This window comes from Sardina pilchardus, chromosome 4, assembly GCF_963854185.1.
Source record: "Sardina pilchardus chromosome 4, fSarPil1.1, whole genome shotgun sequence".
Taxonomy (NCBI): Eukaryota; Metazoa; Chordata; class Actinopteri; order Clupeiformes; family Clupeidae; genus Sardina; species Sardina pilchardus.
The window spans coordinates 25,194,647-25,217,146 of record NC_084997.1 but is presented as its reverse complement, the minus strand read 5'-3'; the positions used below and the strand labels follow the sequence as shown (position 1 = coordinate 25,217,146).

The window sequence follows — 22,500 nt, the reverse complement described above, 5'->3', positions numbered from 1 at the left end:
TTAACAGTCATGAGTGACAGAATGGATGTTGATGGTGGCTGTACAGTACTAGTCATGTCTAACTAACTGGTACATCATTAATCGTGGCTGTACTAGTCATGTCTAACTAACTGGTACATCGTTAATCGTGGCTGTACTAGTCATGTCTAACTAACTGGTACATCATTAAGTGGATGCAGGTCTGCATCACTCGACTCCCTTCGTAGCAACTCAGAGCAAAGACAGTGTCCTGTGAAGTGATGCTCACCTGTAGAAGTGCAGATAGCGTGAGACAATATTATAGTTATTACAACAACAACACCACCACATTGCATTTATAACTTATAACATGGCCTAAATCCAGGCCAAACTCATATTATCAAATTCATATTAATATCTGGTCAAACCATGATGTGCAATCGTTCTGGACACCTGTCCATATGCATGGTGCTTTTACTGATCGATTTATGTATTTTTATTAGGAATGCCTGTATCTCTAAGTTGAGTGTGATGCAGGATCATGAATGCTGTTAATTTGACATCTGACCTCTGAGTGCGCAAAGGCAGATGATGATGACGATGAGAATGACCACTGCACAGGCAGTGCAGACACACACATAGATCAGCCAGTCTGAACATGCAGGATTCGTCCTGATGGGTGGACTCTCTGTCAGGCAGCCAGAGCAATACATATGTTATAGATAGGTATAACAACATAATGTAATGTTATAGATAGAGGGTGTAAGTAATGATATAAAATGAAAGCAGAAACCTATTCATGAATGCAAATGTAAAGTTCTGAGCAGATGTCAACTTAGCCTCAAAACCAGACTAAAACATACATATATAATACCATTGTTCTCTGTGAGATTGTACTATTGCAAAATACCATACCATATATTAATCTAACATACATTTATTACCCAGTGATTATCTGATCTATTTCCCAGTCATTTTACTTATTTGAAATGTTTGCCTACAGGGACAATAAAGGACCTAACAAACTATTTATCGGACAAATTGTTTAATGCTTGCATTTGGTCGTGCATATTGCTGTTTTTGTCAAGAGTTAAGTAGTTGAACAGCCACAGAGAGAACGCAGGCCTATAGCTTTGCAGGTGATGTAGGGAGGATAAGATACACCACACAATGAAATACAAACCCTCATTGACATAGATCAAATCACCCAGGCAAGCTCACTCTTCCTCTAACCCCCCCCCCCCATCCCCTCATTTTCTCAAGCACAACAGGACTTTGAAAGATCTTTGCGTGTGTGTGTGTGTGTGTGTGTGTGTGTGTGTGTGTGTGTGTGTGTGTGTGTGTGTGTGTGTGTGTGTGTGTGTGTGCATGTGTGTGTGTGTGTGTGTGTGTGTGTGTGTGTGTGTGTGTGTGTGTGTATTGTGTGTATATATTGTGTGTGTGTGTGTGAGCATATTATGCTGCAACAATTAGTATGTGTAGGAGGTACTTACCTGTGGTAGTATGTGGACTTTCTAAAGATGAAGAGATGAAGAGAACAAGGACAAAAACAGATTAAAACAAACTTTCACTGAGAGCCTCATATTTGAGGCTGTTGGGACTTGCAAACCTTACAGTTTACATACTGTATTCGGTGGAAACTGGGGTTATTTGACTTAGCTACCTGACACAGATATGTTGATGGCATGACTGATGACAGATTGAGATATTCCACAGCGATATAGACCATCATCTTGTTTGGTCACAGGGTTCAATTTCAGATGGGAGATCAGTTCATTTTCCCCTCCCCGGGTTCTCTCCTGGTAGATGTGATGTCTATGTGTTGAGTTCACTTGAACACAGCTGCCATCAGTGAGGAGTTTACACCAGGTGACGGTGGGCTCTGTGCTGCAGTTCTGCCATCTGATGGTACAGTTCAGCATCAGGGGTTTCATCGGGGCTGTTCTCAGGACAGTGTTCCTTCTCACCAGGACCTGAGCATCGCACATGACTTCATCTGAATATTAAAAACAAACAAATAAGCAAATGTGTCTAATACCAAACTGTTTATGTCCTCTGTAAGGAAACAAAATGCTAATTAAGCTTAAGTAAGCTTATTTTCATTTTATTTTTTTAATCTGCAATAGTCTTTAGACACCTTATAACAGACTTAACCTAATGAGAATATCTCATTTGTCTTTTATGTTTGAACTTGAATCCACAACGAACGGAATTAGGAGTAATGAATGTAAACAAATGAGAAACAGTCATGAGCCTCAAAATATAAATCTGGATATAATCCAATGGAGCGGTTTTGTGAGATGGAACCGTTGTAAGAATTCTATCTAATTTCTATCTAAGGGACACTAATGGAAACATTGTGGTGGTTATTCTGATAGCAACATCTTAAAATTGGTCAAATCTGAGTACTGATTCACCACACCACCTGTGTAGTAATTTTTTTTATTCTTTTCATTTGCTCTCAATGACAAAACGTTGGTGTCATTTTTTTTTTTTTTAAATATGTATTAGAGAAAATAATGTTGAATTACAGAACCAGAGCAAAGTACATAATAAAGGTACCTTGACCCTAAAAAGCCCAGATTTGTGTTATGCAATATTCACTGACTAGTATCGCTACTATGCTACAATAACTGTTTATGATTCATATGGTTATGAATTCATTTATTTTATTTTTGTCACAGGTACTTAAAAAGAGTGTAATAACCACCATCTTTCCTGTCTCCTGTGTTGTGTGTTTTTAAGACAACAAAATGACCAATAACTGATTTGACAATGTTTGTGCCATGCTTTGATAACACTAATATAACTTAGTTTTCAGTGCAAGTTAGCTAGGTGTATCTTCACTGAATCCCAGCATAACATTTCCAGTACAGGTAAGCATCTCATTGGTGGCTCTGCATGTTTACTGTATATAACCATAAGCTTTCTCATTTGTTTGTCTGTCAGAGGTAGCCTATCTGCAACTACGTGTCACCTGACAGTTGAGGCAAGGATAATGGTCTCGTCGGCATATTTGACTTAATAAGTGAAATGAAACTTAAAGAAAGAAATGCTGGTGTCCTCTGTGGTAGATAGGCCATGTGACTGCAACTCGGCTACGTGACAACCCAGATAGCAATTTCCTTTGGGCCGGATCCGCATGAAAGCCTTTAGATCCGTATGTAGCGGACCTACGGTATCTGACTGTGGGCCAGATGTGGCCCACACACAATAAGCGGACCCGTATTGCAGATCCGTACAACACAGAATAAGCGGACCCGTGTCACACACAATAAATGGAACCATATTGCAGATCCGTACCACACACAAGAAGTGGACCCGTATTGCAGATCCGTACAACACAGAATAAGAGGACCCGTGCCACACACACACAATAAAAGGACCTGTATTGCAGATCCGTACCACACACAAGAAGCAGACCCGTACCACACACAAGAGGCAGACCCGTATTCATGGGTTTCATCAGGTCCCTTTGCACAGGTGTATCAATCACCATGCAGTCTGCATTGATAATCAAGGTGCTTCATTTTATACACCTGTGGAAAGGGACCTGATGAAACCCATGAATTGCAGATCCGTATAGCCTACCACACAACAGAGTGGTAGATAAAACAGAGTGGCGACACTCCCATAGACCTCCGTAGGAAAAAATGGCAGTGCTTTTTCCAGGCTATTTCCTCGTTATAGGACTTTTGGAACTATTTACAGCCAATCTCTTGGTCAGTAGTTAATGAGTTAATTTATTACACCTTCCAGCATCTAGAAGTACATCCCACCCTCCTGGAATTCAGCCATTCAGCGCAGGTTTTTTGGAACTTTTGATCGCGTGGCGGCGACATCAAAGCGTGTCGCAACTCTCTCTGCTCTCTCTATGACTCTACTACACACAATAAGCGGACCCGTATTGCAGATCCGTACAACACACAAGAAGCGGACCTGTACGGGTTCGCTTACTGTGTGTGGTACGGATCTGCAATACAGTTCCGCCTCTTATGTATGGTACGGGTCCGCTTATAGGGCTCGGGATCATGACGTGAAAACTTTGCGGGCACAGCACAGCTAATACTATATTTCTGCTTCTTGTCTTCTGCATCTGAATGAATGGACATCACGTTCAGTGCGCTACCAACATGGCGGAAATATTCCTAGAATGCAAGTCGTGTGCCCGAGCCCTATTGTGTGTGGTACGGATCTGCAATGCGGTTCCGCCTCTTATGTGTGGTATGGGTCCGCTTCTTGTGTGTGGTACGGATCTGCAATGCAGGTCCCATATCACATATGACTTTAAGCAGACATTCACAACATCCCCAACTGGTCACCACTATAAAAAACTTTGCAGAAGAATTAAGGATGCTTATCACAATTTTATGACTTTACAAACCTCATGGTTTAGATATAAAATATAACCTAGACATTCTCTGATAACTTTAATTATATTTTGTGTAGGCCTACTTTGTTTGCTTGTTTGTTTGCTTTGTCTGCTTCCCAGCATGCATTGCAAATATTAGTTTTGAATTTTGAAACAATGTGGTTGGGATATTTTAGCTTATAGGCTAACCTACTCCACTGATGTTTTGAACAACAACATTACCAGATATGACCATTGACTTAGTAATTTATTAGGGGGGAAATACACCGTAGTCGTGAAAGTATTAGACCTAACCGGGTATAAATATCCAGCTAACTCATCTAACTATTATTCATCTGGACGTGATCATCAACCTCCAAGCCGTACCCACAGGTAAGATAAATAAGTGTGTGAAATGAAATATTAGACGGTAGGCCTAATTGCACATCATTGCTGCATGCCAATTACTGTTTAACAACGTTGACAGCTGTTTCACACACATAACGCCACACGCTTCGTGACAGATTGACTTGGGTAATTTCCATGGTGCAAATGCTAAACGGTGAACAGGTAGTTGGGTGAAATTCGATTTTTCCTCTTTTTACGTCGCAGTGACAAAATACGTTTTTTAAAAAGCTCTGAATCATCGCCGGGACGTTATCTTGTTTGTTGGGAGCAGTCTCAGCCCTTATTGCCACCAGATCAGTTAAACGGATCCAAAACAATTTTGGACCGATGTGCATTTGGACGTCGGATCAGGTCCACTATTCAGATCCGTGCCGGATGGCGTGGTAGGTGTGTTTTGCTATCTGGGACGGACCTGGACGAGTGCAAGTTCATATCTGCCGCAAATCCGTCAAACAGATCCAAAACAATTTTGGACCGATGTGCGTTTGGACGCCGGATCAGGTCCATTATAAAGATCCGTGCCGAATGTTGTGGTACATGTGGCCCAGTTCCGTCCCAGTGCAGTTTTGCTATCTGGGAGCTGACGGTGCGTTGAGGCAACAATAATTGTCTTGTCTAGTTTTACTAAATAAATTATGGAACTTGAAGAAAGAAATACAGAGGACAGGATCTCGGTGTCCTCCATGATAGATACCACAATGCTTGCAGTTTATAATTAAGTGGTCAGTAGTGGGAACTCCAAAATATTCCCTTGACATTATAGCCTTCATGATTTTCTTTGAAAAAGGTTGAAACAGGTTTCATATACAGTATCTAAAAAAGGAGATATAATTTATCAACATATACATTTACGGCCAACATGCCCGTAAATGTAGCATAACAATTGAATTATTAAATTATATCTAATGCATTGTGGAGATTGAGAGGACACATATTCAATTGCATGCAAGATGATGCTGCTGCTGTATTTTGACATGGTAAACGTTCGGAAGAAAACTACTTATTTATTGGATAAATGCTGGTGCCCTCAACACCCCTTGGTACCCTACGAACAGTGTGAAGTGCGTGTGGTGGTCATGGCAGCACTGAGCTTGGAGTCAAACTGACCCCAAGGAACACCACATACAGCAGCAACTCGTAAATCACAAATCTGACTTGTTGTTACAAAACCATGAAGGCCGACCATCAGGCTTGTGTGCAGAGGAGGCTGCTGTGACTCACCCTGAGCAGCGGTGCTCTGGCAGAGTAGAGGGAGAAGCAGCCACAGCAACGGACCAGCAGCAGCATTAGGACTCCCAACCTCCATCCTGATGATCAGCAGGCCAGCAGAGGGACGGAGTACAAACAGATGACCGCTGGAGCTCCAGATTCACATGTGCTCTTACTGATGCAGGATCCTCTCACTTAATTGCTCTCTTTCTCATACCCCCCCCCCCCCCTCCCGCCCCCGCCTCTCTCTCTCTCTTAGTGTAGAAATAAGCCAGCAAACAGTAGCCCACCACCACTAGCCCCTTTGTCTGCGCTTCATTCTCACAACCACACATGAGACACACACACACACGCACACACATGCATACATGGGAAGAATAGTGGTATAGCCCAGTTTTTTTGTCACAGCTTCCTCTTTCAGATGCTTCACTCTTTTCTTCCTCTCTATCACTCATGTCATTTGTGACACTTGTGAGGTATTTGACTCACTGATACCATCTTGTGGTGATGATTTTATAAGGCATGCCAGTGGGCCCATCTCAAAAGGCTAATTTTCCATTTTCCTTCAAATGCACACCCTTTTATTGCCCCACCCTCCCCACTCATCCATACTACTTGGTCTACACTTTACACATTATAGCTAAAAAATAATGCATTCCATAATGCAACATACAGTACATTAGATACTGTGTGTCAATGAAGTGGAACATAATATTACTAGTTGAGTCACATTATTGTCTCTCTCTCTCTCTCTCTCTCTCTCTGTCTCTCTCACAGCCTGCAAACAGTAACCCACCACTACCACCACCACTGGCCCCTTTGTCTGCACTTCATTCTCATAACCACACATGAGACACACACACACACACACGCACACACACACACACACACTCACACACACACACACAGCAAGGACACACACAGACCACTAAGAATCGTGCTGTGGTGGTATGGCCCAGTTTCAATTGCGCTGTGTCATCATAACTTCCTCTGTCAGATGCTGCACGCTGTTCTTAAACTCTAACACTTGCGTGCGTGCGTGCGTGAATGTGCGTGTCCATGTTTGTCTGTCTGTGTTCATGCTTGTGTGTTCATATTTGTGTGCATGTTCGAGGGTGTGTGTGTGCCTGCCTGCGTGCGTGCGTGCGTGCAAATGTGTGTATCCATGTGTGTCTGTCTGTGTTTTATTACTGAAACTAAAACGGCTGTGACATCACCAAGTACATCACCTGGACGCTCAAATGTTCAGATCACCACTGCCATCTTGTGGTCAAACAGCTAGTAGACAAGCGATCAACAGGTGGACCAGACAATGAAGACACGACACGCACAGACACATACAACTCTTTTTCTCTCTTTCACTCTCTGTCTCTCTCTCCGCTAAAGACACCAATTTTCTTTGTGATTGAAGAATGTATTGTAAATAAATAAAAGTTCTTCCTTAAATGCTAGGGGGCATAAGTATTTGGGCTCTGAGCATATAAGCTATGGTGAAGGATATGTGATGATGTGGGGCTATTTTAATTCCAAAGGCCAAGGGAACTTTATCAGGATGCATAATATCCTGGATCCATGAAATAGCTGGCCTTTAAAAATAAAAACATATTTAAAATCCTCCTGCTCCTATGGGAATTTAATATAGGGGTCAAATACTTCCTTTCCCCTAGCATTTAAGGAAGAACATTTATTTATTTTACTCATTTTTTAAATGAAGGAATTAAGATCAATTCTCAAATGATGGCTTTATATTCCTCTTTTAAGTCAACTTTAGCATGCTATCAAATACATGTCCCCCTCACTGTACATATGAGAGGGCCTGCTGGTAGGTGCTCTTGTGGTTCAGTGGATCAGCTGATTGTCATTTCTAGAGAAATACAAGTGTGCCCTATCAGGCCTGTGGGATGGACTATAGTGTTTGACCCCAGTGCATGTGCTTGGTGGACCCTATAAATACTTTTGTTAACAAACCAAGGCCAGTTTCAAAACTCATCTGTGCCTTGTGCGAGCTAAATATAGGCCAGTCTGAGGTTGACATCATGCAGAGATGCAGAGGCCGAGATCAGCTTCTCTACATGTCTAAACCTCAGACAACTTCCCTTTTTATTCTTTCTCAGTTCCCAGTCCCAGTCAGTGCCCACACCATGCCATGGAGCCTGAGCGTTGTAATGTGGGGTCAGATGTGAGTTTGGGACTGTTGTAATGTGGGGTCAGATGTGAGTTTGGGACTGTTGTAATGTAGGTCAGAGTGTCTGAGTAGACAGTACAGTAAGGTAAGGTAGGTAATTTTACTTATATAGCGCATTTAACGTGCACTGAGTGCAACCCAAAGCGCTTTACAGAACACAGAGACAGTGCCGGTGGCGTAGTCGCCAGCGTACCCATGACAACACAACAAACAAATTCACAAAATAACAAGACACAAGATGCCGGACGGAGTGGCGTAATCGCCAGCGTACCCGTGACACCAAGACGTACAAACAAATAAACAAATGTCAAATAAATAATAAAAGCAAACAAAATCAGAAAAGTCCACGCCAACTTAGTCCAGACGACCGAGAAAAGTCCCAGGGCAGTGATGACACACAGCCTTAAACCAACCGGTGGATTCAATAGGCAGGCCGGCTGGAGAGCACCAGAAGCACAAGCAGCAGAAGCAACGAACCGTCCGAAGTCGTGGGCGACCCTGCAGATCAGCAACTCAGTTGACCCAGACAGCAACAGCTTGTTTTCAGCTTGGCATCTGCTCGATCAGACTCCAGGCTGAGCATGGCAGCTCGCAGGCCAGCAGCTCGGCAGTCGCGGTAGCAGCACTTCGCCAGTACAGTACAGTACAGTTCAGGGCATAAATTATGCAACTTCCATCAAATTAAATTAAACTGAATGAAACAATGACTTACATGCCAACTATATTACAAGGGATTACATTGTCCCTGGAACAACTTGTACACAACAGTGAAGGCCGGGAATTTAACCAACAACTTTCAGCCAACTGCACGGTAGCCCAGCTCCTTAACAACTACCGCCCCAGTTACACTGACCACACACTCACAGACAAAAATACGCACACACACAAAACACACACAATTGATTTCTTTAGTTGAATCCACCTCAATCAAATCAAATCACATTTCTTCATAGAAAGGATTCAAATATTCTAAGAGATTATGCTTTGACATTCAATTGTACATAAAGCATCAATGAATGAATATATACTTTTTTGATCTCGTGAGGGAAATTCAGTTCCCTGCATTTAACCCAATTTAACCGAATGTGAACACACAGCACACAGTGAGCACACAGTGAGGTGAATCACACAACCCAGAGCAGTGAGCTGCCTGCCCAACCAGCGGCGCTCGGGGAGCAGTGAGGGGTTAGGTGCCTTGCTCAAGGGCACTTCAGGCGTGGACTGGTCAGGGATCGAACCGGCAACCCTCAGGTTGCAAGCCCGAAGCCCTAATCAGTAGGCCACGGCTGCCCCACCTACACCATACAGACACACACAGACACACAAATGGACCAGACTGATAGATAGAACCTAGATAAAACCTTAATTTATTGATATAATGCGGCAAACTGCATAGATAACAGGCAATTCATTTTTTTACATATCATATTTATATATTAGATATATCTATTTATATATTAGACCTATCCACCTTATTCCTTAACCCGGAAATATGTATCGTTGCGATGGTTACGAGACTGTTTTCAACTTCCGTTCATTCTGTTAACATGTGCGTTCTCCGTAGCGAACTAGATTATGCCTCAACTTAGATTTCTTTCGAAATGTTGACAATTCTGCCCTCGGCATGTATTAACTACATCATATATAACCGATATAAAATAGAAAAGTTTACTTTTATATGCGTTATGATATGTTAAGCACCGTAAACCGTCACGTTAAAACAGATACAATGCAGCTTCGCCGGAAATAGAAAACCGTCTCGGTGTCATGGCGACCCCCATTGTTGGGCTGCGGAATATCGTGGATAGATATATGCATTCATCCTATAATCCTAAACACAGATTAAACACAGGGCAAACTTCATTGACTTTGAGTATTGACATGTTTTAATGAAATTATATTTACGTATTAGATATATCTATTTATCCTGTCATCCTGAAAAAGTGCAGTCACAATGATTTTCCTTCTTCAGCCAGGTGCACAGAACGCTGCATAGCAGGAGGCATTATAGAGCCATAGTTCTTCAGTAGTGCACACACCCACTCACACACACACCCACTCACACACCCACACACACCCACTCACACACTGTGTGTGTGTGTGTGTGTGTGTTTGTGTGTGAGCGTTTACCCACAAAGAAAACTCAGAGCTCGCCACGATCCTTTGAGGCACTGGGGTCAACTGCAGTTTTGGATGGGGAAAAAAAATCATGGGTTAGGTGGAGAAAGTATACTGAACAATAGTTATGGTGGCCACCAGCTGAGAAAATTCTCGTGTGAACTGGACATAGGAATCTAACAGGAAATCTGCAAAGTGTAAGAGAGGACGCTAGTCTGGGTGTTCCCATCCTGCCTTGCGTGGTGATTTGATTCACGCTGCTAAAACTATCGCCCAATTGCCTGAGATAGGGGACCAATCACAGAACAGTGGGGAAAGCCAGACAATGATGAGCTATGCACAGACACATTTGATAGACATCCGTGGCACCCAATGAACGGATCTGGGCATTTTTTTCAAATTGGAGAAAATGAATGTCTGGTTGCCAGACCACGCCTTGCCTACACTTTGCAGATTCCCTTTTTTTTCAATGCCTGTCCCCTAAATTATCAAACATGTCATAGAAGAGGAGCAACACTTAAAGTAGTTGGACTGCAGCTGGAACGTGTGTACTGAATAAAGGCAACTGATTAGAGCAAAGCTTGACAGTCCTTTCTACTGGTTGATGCAAATGTAAATATCGAGGGCTGAGAAGCAAAGGGGCGTAAGTGACATTTTGGTCAACATTGAGTTATATATATCACCTGAAAGCTCTTGATGAGCTCTTTCTAGCTGACAAAATTATAGAAGCAAAATATTTATAAATATAAAGTTATTGAACAAAAACCAAAGGTCTTTAACTGTGAACATATAGAAGCAGTTAGATTTGTTTTGGCTCTCCTGTAAAGTTGGTGAAATGTCACTTACGCCCCTTTTCTTCTCAGCCCTCGATATATCAAATAAATGTCAATAAAAAACATATGAACTCATTTCATAATGCAGCATAACCTGTGACTGCTTTGTTGATAGTACATAATTAGAGGTGACGTAAGGCCCAGAGACTCACCTATATGCCGATATATGTAGGCTGTGTTGGTCCCGTGTGAGTTTGTGGCCTTACAGAAATATTGGCCATTAAATTCAGAGGTCGAGCTTGGGAAGCGCAGCCTGTCCCCGTCTGCTGTCACACCGTCAGGCAGGTCCTGGCCTCCATCCCTAAGAGAAAATAATAAGAGCCATTTAATATGCTGGACATGCGGTCCTGTTTGGGAATGGCATAAAAGGCTCTGTCAGTTGAAAGGAAAGGGCCAATCAACACTCTTCCAGCGGCAAGGGGCCCAGTAGGGCTTAGTCTTTCAGAGACGAGACTAAACTATAGACGAGTCCAGGAACGTGTCAAAGCGCGTTATACATCAGTAGATGTGATTTACCCTGTGCCCTGCATGTTAGCTGTATGAATATATTATCCTGTTACAGTAATGTATTATCCTGTTTACATTGTAGTGTATGTACAGTATCCCTTGAGGATCAATAAAGTATCTATCTATCTATACAGTGTTTGCCAGTGGTGTCAATGGCTTGCATGGTCTCCAATTAATTTATTTTCCATAATAATGACCAAAACATTCAGTGTGAAAAGTTCAGCCCTTCGCACCTGCTGCCATTTCACCCCCTTAGAGTTATGGGGTTCTATCTGGCCTTTTGGTCAAAATGTAGTCATCGGCATAGGCTTACTCTGTAACACCTTAAGACGGTGAGCTGGCCCCAGGTGTGGCGCAACTGGCTGGGCCACCTGCACAGTACGCCGGCGACCCGGGTTTGATTCCCACCCCATGGTCCTTTCCGGATCCCACCCCTGCTCTCTCTCCCATTCACTTCCTGCCACTCTTCACTGTCACTGTCAATGAAGGCATAAAAAGCCTAAAAACATATACTTAAAAAAAAAAAAAGGTAAGCTGAGGTGTTTCTTGTAGTTCCATGCATTTTTGGACATACAGTGTATCCAAAGAGGTTTGCTCCGCTTATCAGCAGGGTTGGGCGCCAAAACCCGGTTCCAACATGGCGCGGTGCCGACACAAACGGTAGTAATGTGAGGCGACCAGACGTCCCCAGTAATGTGGGGCGACCGACAGTCCCCGTTTTTGGTTGCCTGTCCCCAGGAAAATACAGAAACACTACCTACAGTATGTCTCCGTTTTTTAAACACAAAACTTGCATGTATTTTAATCAGATTGATGGTCAAACTGAAAATGTCACCGTTGTTTCCACATTTTTGGACTGTGTTTACATTTTGTGTCATGCGCTTTCTGTTCCTGATTTTCTCTGTCTCCATCCCTCACCTGTCCCTGATTATTAGTCCTGTGTATCTGTATCCCCAATTGTTCACCTGTCTCTTGCTACCCTGTTGCCCCCTGTGTATTCAAACCCTCTGTCTTCTGTTGGTCTTTGAAGCTGTTGTCCGTGTCATACATGTAGTTTGTTCTGTTCTAGCAAAGATTTTCCTGAGTATCCAGAGTTAACCGTATCTTGCTTTCAACTGTACTTGGCTCCGACTCGTCCAGTAGTGCGGAACTACTACAAATATATTATTCATCGGGACTATCCAACAAGAGAAGCCATAACACTTCTCTTGAACCCTTAGTGAAAAAGTGAAAGACTAGGGATACCAAATACAGTACATATTTGATAGCAGGTCAGGTCAGATCAATCCACAGACACAACAAAGCAAAGCTGGTGTCAACTGTGATAATCGGAAATCGTGGCTATTGTCCGTGTAATTAGGGCCCGAGCACCGAGGTGCGGCCACTGAAAGTGGCTGCACCGTAGGTGCAAGGCCCTATTGTTTTTGTACAGATTATTATTATTATTATTATTATTATTCTCTCTTCGTCTTAGCCCGTTTGGCCGTTTCACCAACTTGGCATGCTCCAAAACTCTTGTAATTTGGTAGCTACATGTGGAATTACCGTCGCTACTCAAAGACAGAGCTCTGGCCACGGGTGTGGCTCAGGGACTCTATAGCGCCACCTAGAGCGATTTCTGTTGTGTTTGACACACACATGCACGAAAATGAACCAAATTTGGTGGGCATGTGTGTTGTATTAATCCGAACAACTTTTACATTGAAACCATATAGTAAATATTAAAAGAATTTGAATTATGTGAGATTTTCTGATTTTTGCACATCATGTATTTTGAAACACTTCTCCTAGACGGTTTGTCGAAATCATGTCATTTTAGCAGTAAAATGATCTTGAGGGGTTGCCCAAGAGAAATTGCGAACAGATTTTTGAATTTCAAAAGTATATCGAAATGGCGAAGGTTTGAACCTAGGTGTCTTATAAAAGGAACAAAAAGTTGGTGTTATAGGCAGAAAACAGTGACTAATTTGAATGAAATTTGATGGAGTATTAGTTAGTGTGTTTGTAGTGACAGTCATATACAAAGTTTTGAATTTGGTGTTGTTTGTGATTTTTAAAAGCGCATTAATGATTGTGGTGGACACAGTTTTAGCTAAAATATTTTGAAGCGAGTTGATGAATAATGATAATCATATCAACCTATGCTGCAATTTCGACGTAAACCACATTAACAGAAAGTGAGTTATTTAGGTTTTCATATGACTATGGTCTCTCCTATCCGCTCCTTGCTGCCCGCGCGTGTTACACACAGAACTACCTAGCCGCTCCCTCACTGTGGCTCACCCACTCTCCCCCTCCTTGTTTCTTTCCTTCCCCCCACAGTTATTCACACTTTCCCCTCTCTCCCAGCTGGATGTCTCTCTCTCCTCCCCCGCTCTCCACACAGAGACACAGACACAGACACAGACACACACACACACACACACACACACACACACACACACACACACAGAGTCAAGAATGACAGTTTGATGCAAAGTAAAAGGTAAAAAAAAGATCATGTGTATAAAGATTTTATTCAGGTTAAGTCATTTTTGTGATTGAATTGGGGACTGACTGAGTAAGACCCAAGTTCTAATCCTCATAAAAATTTGTCTTTGCCTTGTGTGTTGCCACCTCTAGTCTGAGACAGAGCCCTGGCCTAGCGTGTGGCTTAGGGACTCCTGGTCACTCACTCACTCACTCACTCACTCACTCACACACTCACACACACAATATTATTATTCTCTCTTCGTCTTAGCCCGTTTGGCCGTTTCACCAACTTGGCATGCTCCAAAACTCTTGTAATTTGGCAGGCATATGTAGAATTGCATTTGATACTGAGAGACAGAGCCCTGGCCTAGGGGGTGGCTCAGGGGGTCTATAGCACCACCTATCGCGCTGTCTGTTGTGGTTGACATGTGCATGCATGAAAATGAACCAAATTTGGTAGGCAGATGTGTTGTATAAATCTAAACAACTTTTACATTTACACTACATAGTGAATCTTAAACAAATTTGAGTTATGATTATGATTATGATTTTTGCACATCATGTATTTTGAAACACTTATCCTAGACGGTTTATCGAAATCATGTCATATGAGCAGTAAAAGGATCTTGAGGGTTTGCCCGAGAGGAATTGCGAACAGATTTTTGAATTTTCGAAGCATATCGAAATGGCGAAGGTTTGAATTATGGCGTCTTATTACGAAACAGGAAGTTGGTGTTATAAGCAGAAAATAGGTTATAAATTGGATGTAATTTGGCAGCTACATGTGGAATTGCTTCTGCTAGTCAGGGACAGAGCTCTGGCCTAAGGTGTGGCTTCGGGACTCTATAGCGCCACCTAGTAGCACGTTATCTGTTGTGGTTGACACAAACATTCACGAAAATGAACCAAATTTGGTGGATTTATGTGTTTTTGCTATCGCTAGTCAGAGACAGAGCTCTGGCCTAGGGTGTGGCTTAGGGACTCTATAGCGCCACCTAGTAGCACGTTATCTGTTGTGGTTGACACAAACATTCACGAAAATGAACCAAATTTGGTGGACTTATGTGTTATTGCTATCGCTAGTCAGAGACAGAGCTCTGGCCTAAGGTGTGGCTTCGGGACTCTATAGCGCCACCTAGTAGCACGTTATCTGTTGTGGTTGACACAAACATTCACGAAAATGAACCAAATTTGGTGGATTTATGTGTTTTTGCTATCGCTAGTCAGAGACAGAGCTCTGGCCTAAGGTGTGGCTTAGGGACTCTATAGCGCCACCTAGTAGCACGTTATCTGTTGTGGTTGACACAAACATTCACGAAAATGAACCAAATTTGGTGGACTTATGTGTTATTGCTATTGCTAGTCAGAGACAGAGCTCTGGCCTAGGGTGTGGCTTAGGAACTCTATAGCGCCACCTAGTAGTACGTTATCTGTTGTGGTTGACACAAACATTCATGAAAATGAACCAAATTTGGTGGACTTATGTGTTATTGCTATCGCTAGTCAGAGACAGAGCTTTGGCCTAGGGTGTGGCTTAGGGACTCTATAGCGCCACCTAGTGCGTTGTCTGTTGTGGTTGAAACATACATTCACGAAAATGAACCAAATTTGGTGGACACATGTGTTATTGCGATCGCTATTGAGGGTGTGGCTTAGGGACTCTATAGCGCCACCTAGCGTGTTAGTCGTTTCGGGTTGACATTTACATTCACAAAAATGAATCAAATTTCATGAGCTTGTGTGTTATTACTGCCGCTAGTGAAAAACAGCTCTGGCCTAGGGTGTGGCTTAGGGACTCTATAGCGCCACCTAGCGCGTTGTCTGTTGTGGTTGACACATACATTCAAGAAAATTGACCAAATTTGGTGGCCATGTGTGTTGCTCATGCACATGCCCACCAACACGCCTCATGTTGCTTTGTTAGATTCCGAAATGTCACAGGTCTCCGCACCGCAGGTGCTCGGGCCCGCCATCGCCGCTTGCGGCTATATTTTTAATATTCTTACTTTTAAGCTCTTATCTTGGTCATTGTAAGCAGGGGCACTGCTACAAAATGTGGGTCCTATGGCCGAAAATAATCCTGGACCCCCCGGCCCAAAACTCTGGTGGCAATTGATAAATTGAGACTTAAAATATACGTATGTGTGGCAAAGTGAATGGTTTGCTATATTTTGACACATGTCGACTACGCCATCTGAGGCCCTTCCCCTCAGAATATGAATGGTTTGAGACTGGTTAATGGACTTAGCTACCAGGCAACACAGGTTTCGGGGTCACAGAAAACCAGAGAAGCGTGTGTCCAAAAATAAACTCTTTTTTATTATCATCATTAAAACATAGGGAGTGTTCTCTCCAGTGTGGGTTCGCTCAAGTCAGTATTACTCTCCAGTGTGGATTCGCTAACAGCAGTAGTACTCTCCAGAGTGAGTTCGCTAAAGTCAGTGAGGTGACTATTCAGGGAATGAGACACTCGTGAATAAAATAGCACTTCAAATGCACTCACGGCAAACAGTGTTAATTGGCAATCACTCCACGCATAATCATGACACGCAGTGTTCACAAGATCAGGAATAGCCTCCATAACCGGACCGAATTCAGTCACTCGGATAGCAAACCGTAAAACACCTGTCGTCACTCAACTTCGTGGTGGCTAAACATAGCCAGCAACAAACGGCATGAAACAAACAATACAGACACAAAACAAAACAAAACAAAAGCGTTCGTCGGAACTGGAACCAAGATGCCTTGATGTTGCCGCTCCCTGTTATGCCCGAGATCTGCTAAAGAATATACAATTAAACTCACGCAAGTTTACATATTAGTTTAAAAACGGTTAACATGACCTACCGCTCAGCTGTGGTCAGTTATAAAGGCCCATGTTCAGCGACTAGCTGGAATCCTAAAATCCCAATGTTAGAGTTAGCCTACTGAATGATACATAACCGTAGCCTACTAAACACAATGCCACAATTACCTACCAAGCAGTCGGTGGACGTAGAGAACTGGCCAGAGGAGAGGCCAATACAGCAGGGAAACAGTGAAGGCTGGAGTAACCACCGTTGTGTAGCTACGACGTCAGCCTTCAAAATAAAAGCTAGAACTTTATAGCTGTTCCCACATGCTGATTGGCTCACCTCCAATTGCCCAGAGCCACTCGAAGGGCACTGCCGAGCTAACTAACGGGGCGTGGACCTAGTCCTGCTACATGCATTCATTGATTATAGCATATTACAATACAGCCTAAACCATTTCTTTCCTAACATTAACAGAGTAGCTCCTGAGCAACTATTCATGGGTTTCATCCGGTCCCTTTGCACAGGTGTATAAAAAGCATCTACAGTAGATTATGAATGCAATGCAGACTGCATGGAGCTTAATTAAAGCAACACTAAAGAGTTTTTCCTACCGTAACATAATGTTTCCACAATTATTTTAGTGGTTCATCAACTCGCAACAGGGTGAACGACACTTCTGCATTTACTTCGCGGCCCTCTATCGGCTATAACCGCACTATGTAACTTTACCAGATCGGGTAGCGTACCTGTAGTTCAATGAAATGAGACCTAAGGAACTACAAATTTGACTTGCTTCGATGTCGCAATACATCACAAGTTCATTAAATCATGTAACATGCTCTACCTTGTTTGTGGACATCGTTATTTGCTGGATAAACAACAGAGTAAAAGTGCTTTAGTGTTGCTTTACTGTAATAAACCTGTGGAAATGGACCTGAGGAAACTCATGAATAGCCTTGCAGCTTTGAATAATGTGAAGGTGAAAATCACCTCAGCATGATTTCCCCTGAGAGTTGAACAATTACAAATTGGTATTGAAAATACATCCAAACCTGTGACAGGAGGGGACATGAAACTGTCTGAGGCCGGCTGAGCTATAGTACGTGACTACGTGCACAGCATGCACAAAATGAAAGTAGTTATAGAACCACCACCTTGTGTGTGTGTGTGTGTGTGTGTGTGTGTGTGTGTGTGTGTGTGTGTGTGTGTGTGTGTGTGTGTGCGTGTTTGTGTGCACGTGTGTGTGTGTGCGTCCATGCATGTGTGTGAAAGTGACTGCAAACACCTGTCACTATTCCTCTAAATCATCTAACTTACAGCTATGTGACATTGTGACTACATGCAGAGACTATGTGACTGCATGCCCAAATTCAAATGAAAGTAGACATACCGTACAACCACAGCCTTCCTATTTGTGTGGAAATAGGCTGGACTAATACACCAAAATCTTTCCACGGTCAAATAATCTGTACAGAATGGAGTATATATAATCCAAACCACATTCACATTAATTTATTTAGCAGACGTTTTTATCCAAAGTGGAATATCCATAAGAGCCATTCTTATCAGAGCAACTCAGTATGGTGGCCAACGGGTGGAAACGACCTGCAATTTTCTGTCAATACATGCGAATTGACAAAACACAAGTGTAAGGATCTAAATTCCCAGGCTGATGACATTCCTTTCAATCATATATGGACTCTTGATTAGCTACTAAGTGTCGGCCTATTGTGGACCTCCTGTCACATGTTTGTCCAAAGTCCTCAGAAGTCAACTTGGACCAGGAAATATAACCAAATGTATTGTCATGTCTTGATTGATTTACTCAAGTGGTGTCACTACAACAATGGTCTCAGTTTCACCTACAGTACTCATCATGTGATCTCCATTCATGTAACCCCTGTCACTGTGTGAACCAATCACAAACGTTGTAGCCTATAAAAGGGTAGACAAAACATTATTCATGGAGTCTCTTAGCTATGAGCTCCCACACTTCGGTGTGTAGTCATCTTCCTCTGAGCTGGTAAAGTATGTTTCATTCTCTGTCTGTTTTGTATGATAGCCTAAGTATTTCTTGAACTTGTTTTTCATAACTTTCATATTATTCATTTAGATGCTTGCTTCTTATTGTATTAAATTCTTAACTTGTACCTGACAAATAAATTGTTGTGCTAATCCGCATAGCCTTCCTTGTACTTAGAGACCAGAGTGGTAGTGATAGGTAACGGTGTTTGGCACGGCGAAAGGCTGGGACTTAGCTTTGCCGCCGTAGAAGTTAAGTCAGCTGAAGTAGTAAGCTGCAGAAGAACTGGCTATTGCACCGGAGTTAGCGATGAGCAGTTCCCCAGTGGGTGATCCGTGCGAGACGGCCTCACCTTAGTTCAGCCTGAGCCCTCTAGCATAAGGTGTTGGTAGACCAGGCGTGTCACACATTGGGTTTCAGAGTATTGCAGCTCAAAGCGGCCTGAGTCAGCACTGCAGTCTCTGCTTATTTCAGCAACCGGGACGAGTAGTGTGTAAGAGGAACTGCCCGATTAAATCGGCCGAGGAAGATACCCACAAACATTATTCCTAGGGACTAAACGTATGTCATGAGAACAGTTAGGCATTCTCCTTAACAGCTAATATTGTGGGTTTATCAACCCACTACGGTTATTGACTTTACTTTGAACTGAAACTTTCCATATTCAGCGGAGATAGCTTTATTAGGTTTAGCAGGGGCTTGAATTAATTGATGTTTTCAACAGTGCGCGGCTGCTTCACGATTTTTCCTTCGACCACTCTCTGTTCCCTCATTGGTCCAGAAAAGTGACGTCTTTACACAAGCAACTTAAGAAAACTGTATTAATCAATTTGACAATGACAAAAAGTGCATAGCCTACCTACCACCCTGCAGGAAAACAGGTGCTTTAGCAGATGGTGAGTGAGACCTTAGACAATATTCCCTATTTTGTATATTTCAAACCTCAATACAAAAGTCAGTCAATCAATCAAGTTACTCTGCAAATACACTTTACAAATTTAAAATTAAAAATTATCTCAATAGGAAAATTTCATCGAAATCCATCCATTACTGTTTGAGTTATCTTGCTAACAAACAGACGGACAAACAGACAGACAAACGCCGGTCCCTGATGAAAACATAACCTCCTTGGTGAAGGTAATAAAATGTACCATCAATAAGCAGAATAAAATAAATTAAAATAATCTCTTTTAAAACACATTTGAAAGGGAGTTGGAAGAAGGAAACACTTATTTAATCCCATCCCCATTTTTCTTTTCAGGACAGTCTGGGCTACCCTTATCTGGGAAAACATAATGGCCCTCATTTATCAACCGAGTGTAGAAACCAGCGTAAATCTGAACACAGAAACAATTTTACGATGAGGTTCACATGTGATTCATGAAACTTTCGTATCACTCCGATTCCAGCGTAACAATACGTGTGTGTTGATAAATGGGGGGCTGTAAACAAGCGTAATTTAAATATGGTGCTTTACACATCCAAAAGAGAAACATTTGTGACCTCAAGATAGCCACAGTGATGTTGTAAGTCCAGCTGTGCCTTGTTAATTTTGACATCTAGAAAAGTGTCATCAAGAAAGGCTATAGCAATAAAAGTGCAAGAGACTTCATTTTTGCAGAGAACGCACCATACTAGGCTGGGTGAACTCTGCCTGATCTACCGGCGATTTGGATTTCGCCCTGCAGCTCAGGCTGGAAACCTGCACATCTATCTCTACTGCTTCCTGTCCACATCCTCTGGATCCAATCACAAACTAGCTTATTCAAAAGGCGCACCGTCCGGATCATTGATCTGATTGGTTGAAGGACTATTCAAAAGCATACAGACCCACTGAGCAAAAAATGGTTCAAAATATGTCCAGAAGACGTGGTCGCCGAACTCCAGAAGGCGTCTTCAGACTAGCCAGAATGAACGTTTTTAAGACGCATTTCCTGGACGTTGAATATATGTGTTGTTCTGGGTGTGATATAGGCGTCGCTTGAAGACGTCTGAAAGACTTAATTAGACATCCAGAAGACGTCCTCAGAGTAGCCAGAATGGCAGAATGTCTATTTGCAACTAATTTTGGCTGTATATAGACGTCCGGAATGGGGTCAGGCTGGACTATTGTCCCAATGTCATTTATTAACTGATTCTGGCTGTCAAATAGACGTCCAGATTATGATCTCGCAGAACGATTATTTGCAACTAATGTTGGTTGTCTATAGACATCCTGAACCGGGTCAGGCTGGACTATTGTCCCAGTGTCATTTATCAACTCATTTTGACTGTAAAATAGACGTCCAGATCACAGCCTGGACAGACCACTGTTTTTTTGGACGTCCATAGACGTTGCTTGCTCAGTGGGGAGTCATTTGAACTCTGCCCATTGATCACGCCTCTTGTGCAGTAGAAATAAAGTGCAGACTCCCCAGACTAATATCGATCTACAAATACATTCATTAGAAAACCATACGACACTGCTATTTGCCCTTTTGAAAATTATTTAAAAACTCATTTATGACTGCTGTGTTTTTCCAAAGAGAAAGTAATCCACTCTTCATAGCCCATATGGCCATCCTAAATCATCCAATGTGTCAACGTATCTCCTGTCTGGTCTTATTTTCTCTGTCTAGTGTTTTTCCATCATGTCTGCTCCTCTTACATCTTCATGTTTGCTTTGTTTACTTCCTGTGTCCTATTCCATGTGCTCCTTTGTTTACCCTCTCCGTGCTCCTGTTTTGCTTGTCTCCAATCATTAGTCCTGTTAAACCCAGGTACCTGTTTATTGTTTCAGTGTCTTCTTCACCTGTGTCTGGTTACCCCTGTGCATTTAAACCCTCTGTCTCCCCTCACTCTTTGTCGCTCAATATAGTTGTTATTGTGCTGTTGTTCTCTTGGGATTTTAAGTGTCAAGTAAAGATTCACTTAAACCCAACCTTGCCTTGCCCTGCGTTTGAGTCCAACGCTCCCAGCAAACTGTGACAAAGTAACAGGCTACATTACGGCAAGTAGGCTACAAATGTGTGGAAAAGTCTGGGGTCCAAGATATTGCATGATTTCAACTGTTAAACTTTCCAGTTGCCTCAAAAACTTGCGTACACCAGTTGAGACTTGATGTGAGATTCAAGTATAGCCACTGCTCCACTTCAAATGAATAAATTCCATGCTTTGCGTGGAAATGAGCTTATGCCTATCCCACGGCTGCTTTATGTCATACGCAGGTTTCATAAATGAGGGCCAATGTGATGATACTTTCATATTCAGCTTTTATATCAAGGAAAATATTTTGCATCTCATTCATTTTTGTTTACAGTAATGTTTTTGCATTGATGTCACCAGGAAGCATGGCAGTAAAATTCTCTATTCATATCTGGCCTCGATATGACGGTGAGATACTCTAGTCTAGGGCTTAGCAATTTACACACATGTGTAGGCCTACAGACAGGCCCTCACTGGGTCATTGGATGGAGATCTGCATTTGTGACCTGAAATCACCTGTACTTATCATGTAGTCCATGGCACAGTATATTTGCCAATGGCACGACCAACTTTCGATTCTGTGATCTTGAAAGTGAGTTCATTGCTTTGGCAAAACCAGATTTCTCTGGGACGGCTAACTTTACAGAAGAATCTGTACATCTCTGTGTTCAGCTATG

The 22,500-nt window shown here is 42.5% G+C and overlaps 2 protein-coding genes and 1 long non-coding RNA gene across 3 annotated transcripts in view; all 3 read right to left on the bottom strand.

Moving 5' to 3' along the window:
* Nucleotides 1–33: 33 nt before the first annotated feature.
* LOC134077847 (uncharacterized) lies at nucleotides 34–6,133 on the bottom strand. The gene is made up of 5 exons (XM_062533482.1): nucleotides 5,939–6,133; nucleotides 1,622–1,954; nucleotides 1,452–1,472; nucleotides 527–646; nucleotides 34–247 (listed from the first exon to the last, which is right to left on the bottom strand). The coding sequence occupies exons 1-5, from the start codon at nucleotides 6,021–6,023 to the stop codon at nucleotides 147–149; spliced, it is 660 nt and encodes a 219-aa protein (XP_062389466.1). The 5' UTR covers nucleotides 6,024–6,133; the 3' UTR covers nucleotides 34–146.
* Nucleotides 6,134–8,197: 2,064 nt separating this feature from the next.
* LOC134078683 (nectin-4-like) overlaps nucleotides 8,198–22,500 on the bottom strand; it is a 17,526-nt gene continuing 3,223 nt past the window's right edge. The window contains exons 4-5 of the mRNA XM_062534784.1: nucleotides 11,215–11,363; nucleotides 8,198–10,292 (exon numbers count right to left, since the gene is read on the bottom strand). Coding sequence (XP_062390768.1) covers nucleotides 10,255–10,292; nucleotides 11,215–11,363 — 187 coding nt within the window. The 3' untranslated portion in view covers nucleotides 8,198–10,254. The remainder of the gene's footprint in view (nucleotides 10,293–11,214; nucleotides 11,364–22,500) is intronic.
* Nucleotides 16,036–18,477, bottom strand: LOC134077845 (uncharacterized). Its single transcript, XR_009938771.1, has 3 exons — nucleotides 17,020–18,477; nucleotides 16,889–16,940; nucleotides 16,036–16,818 (listed from the first exon to the last, which is right to left on the bottom strand). It is a non-coding gene; the product is annotated as an uncharacterized LOC134077845 (long non-coding RNA).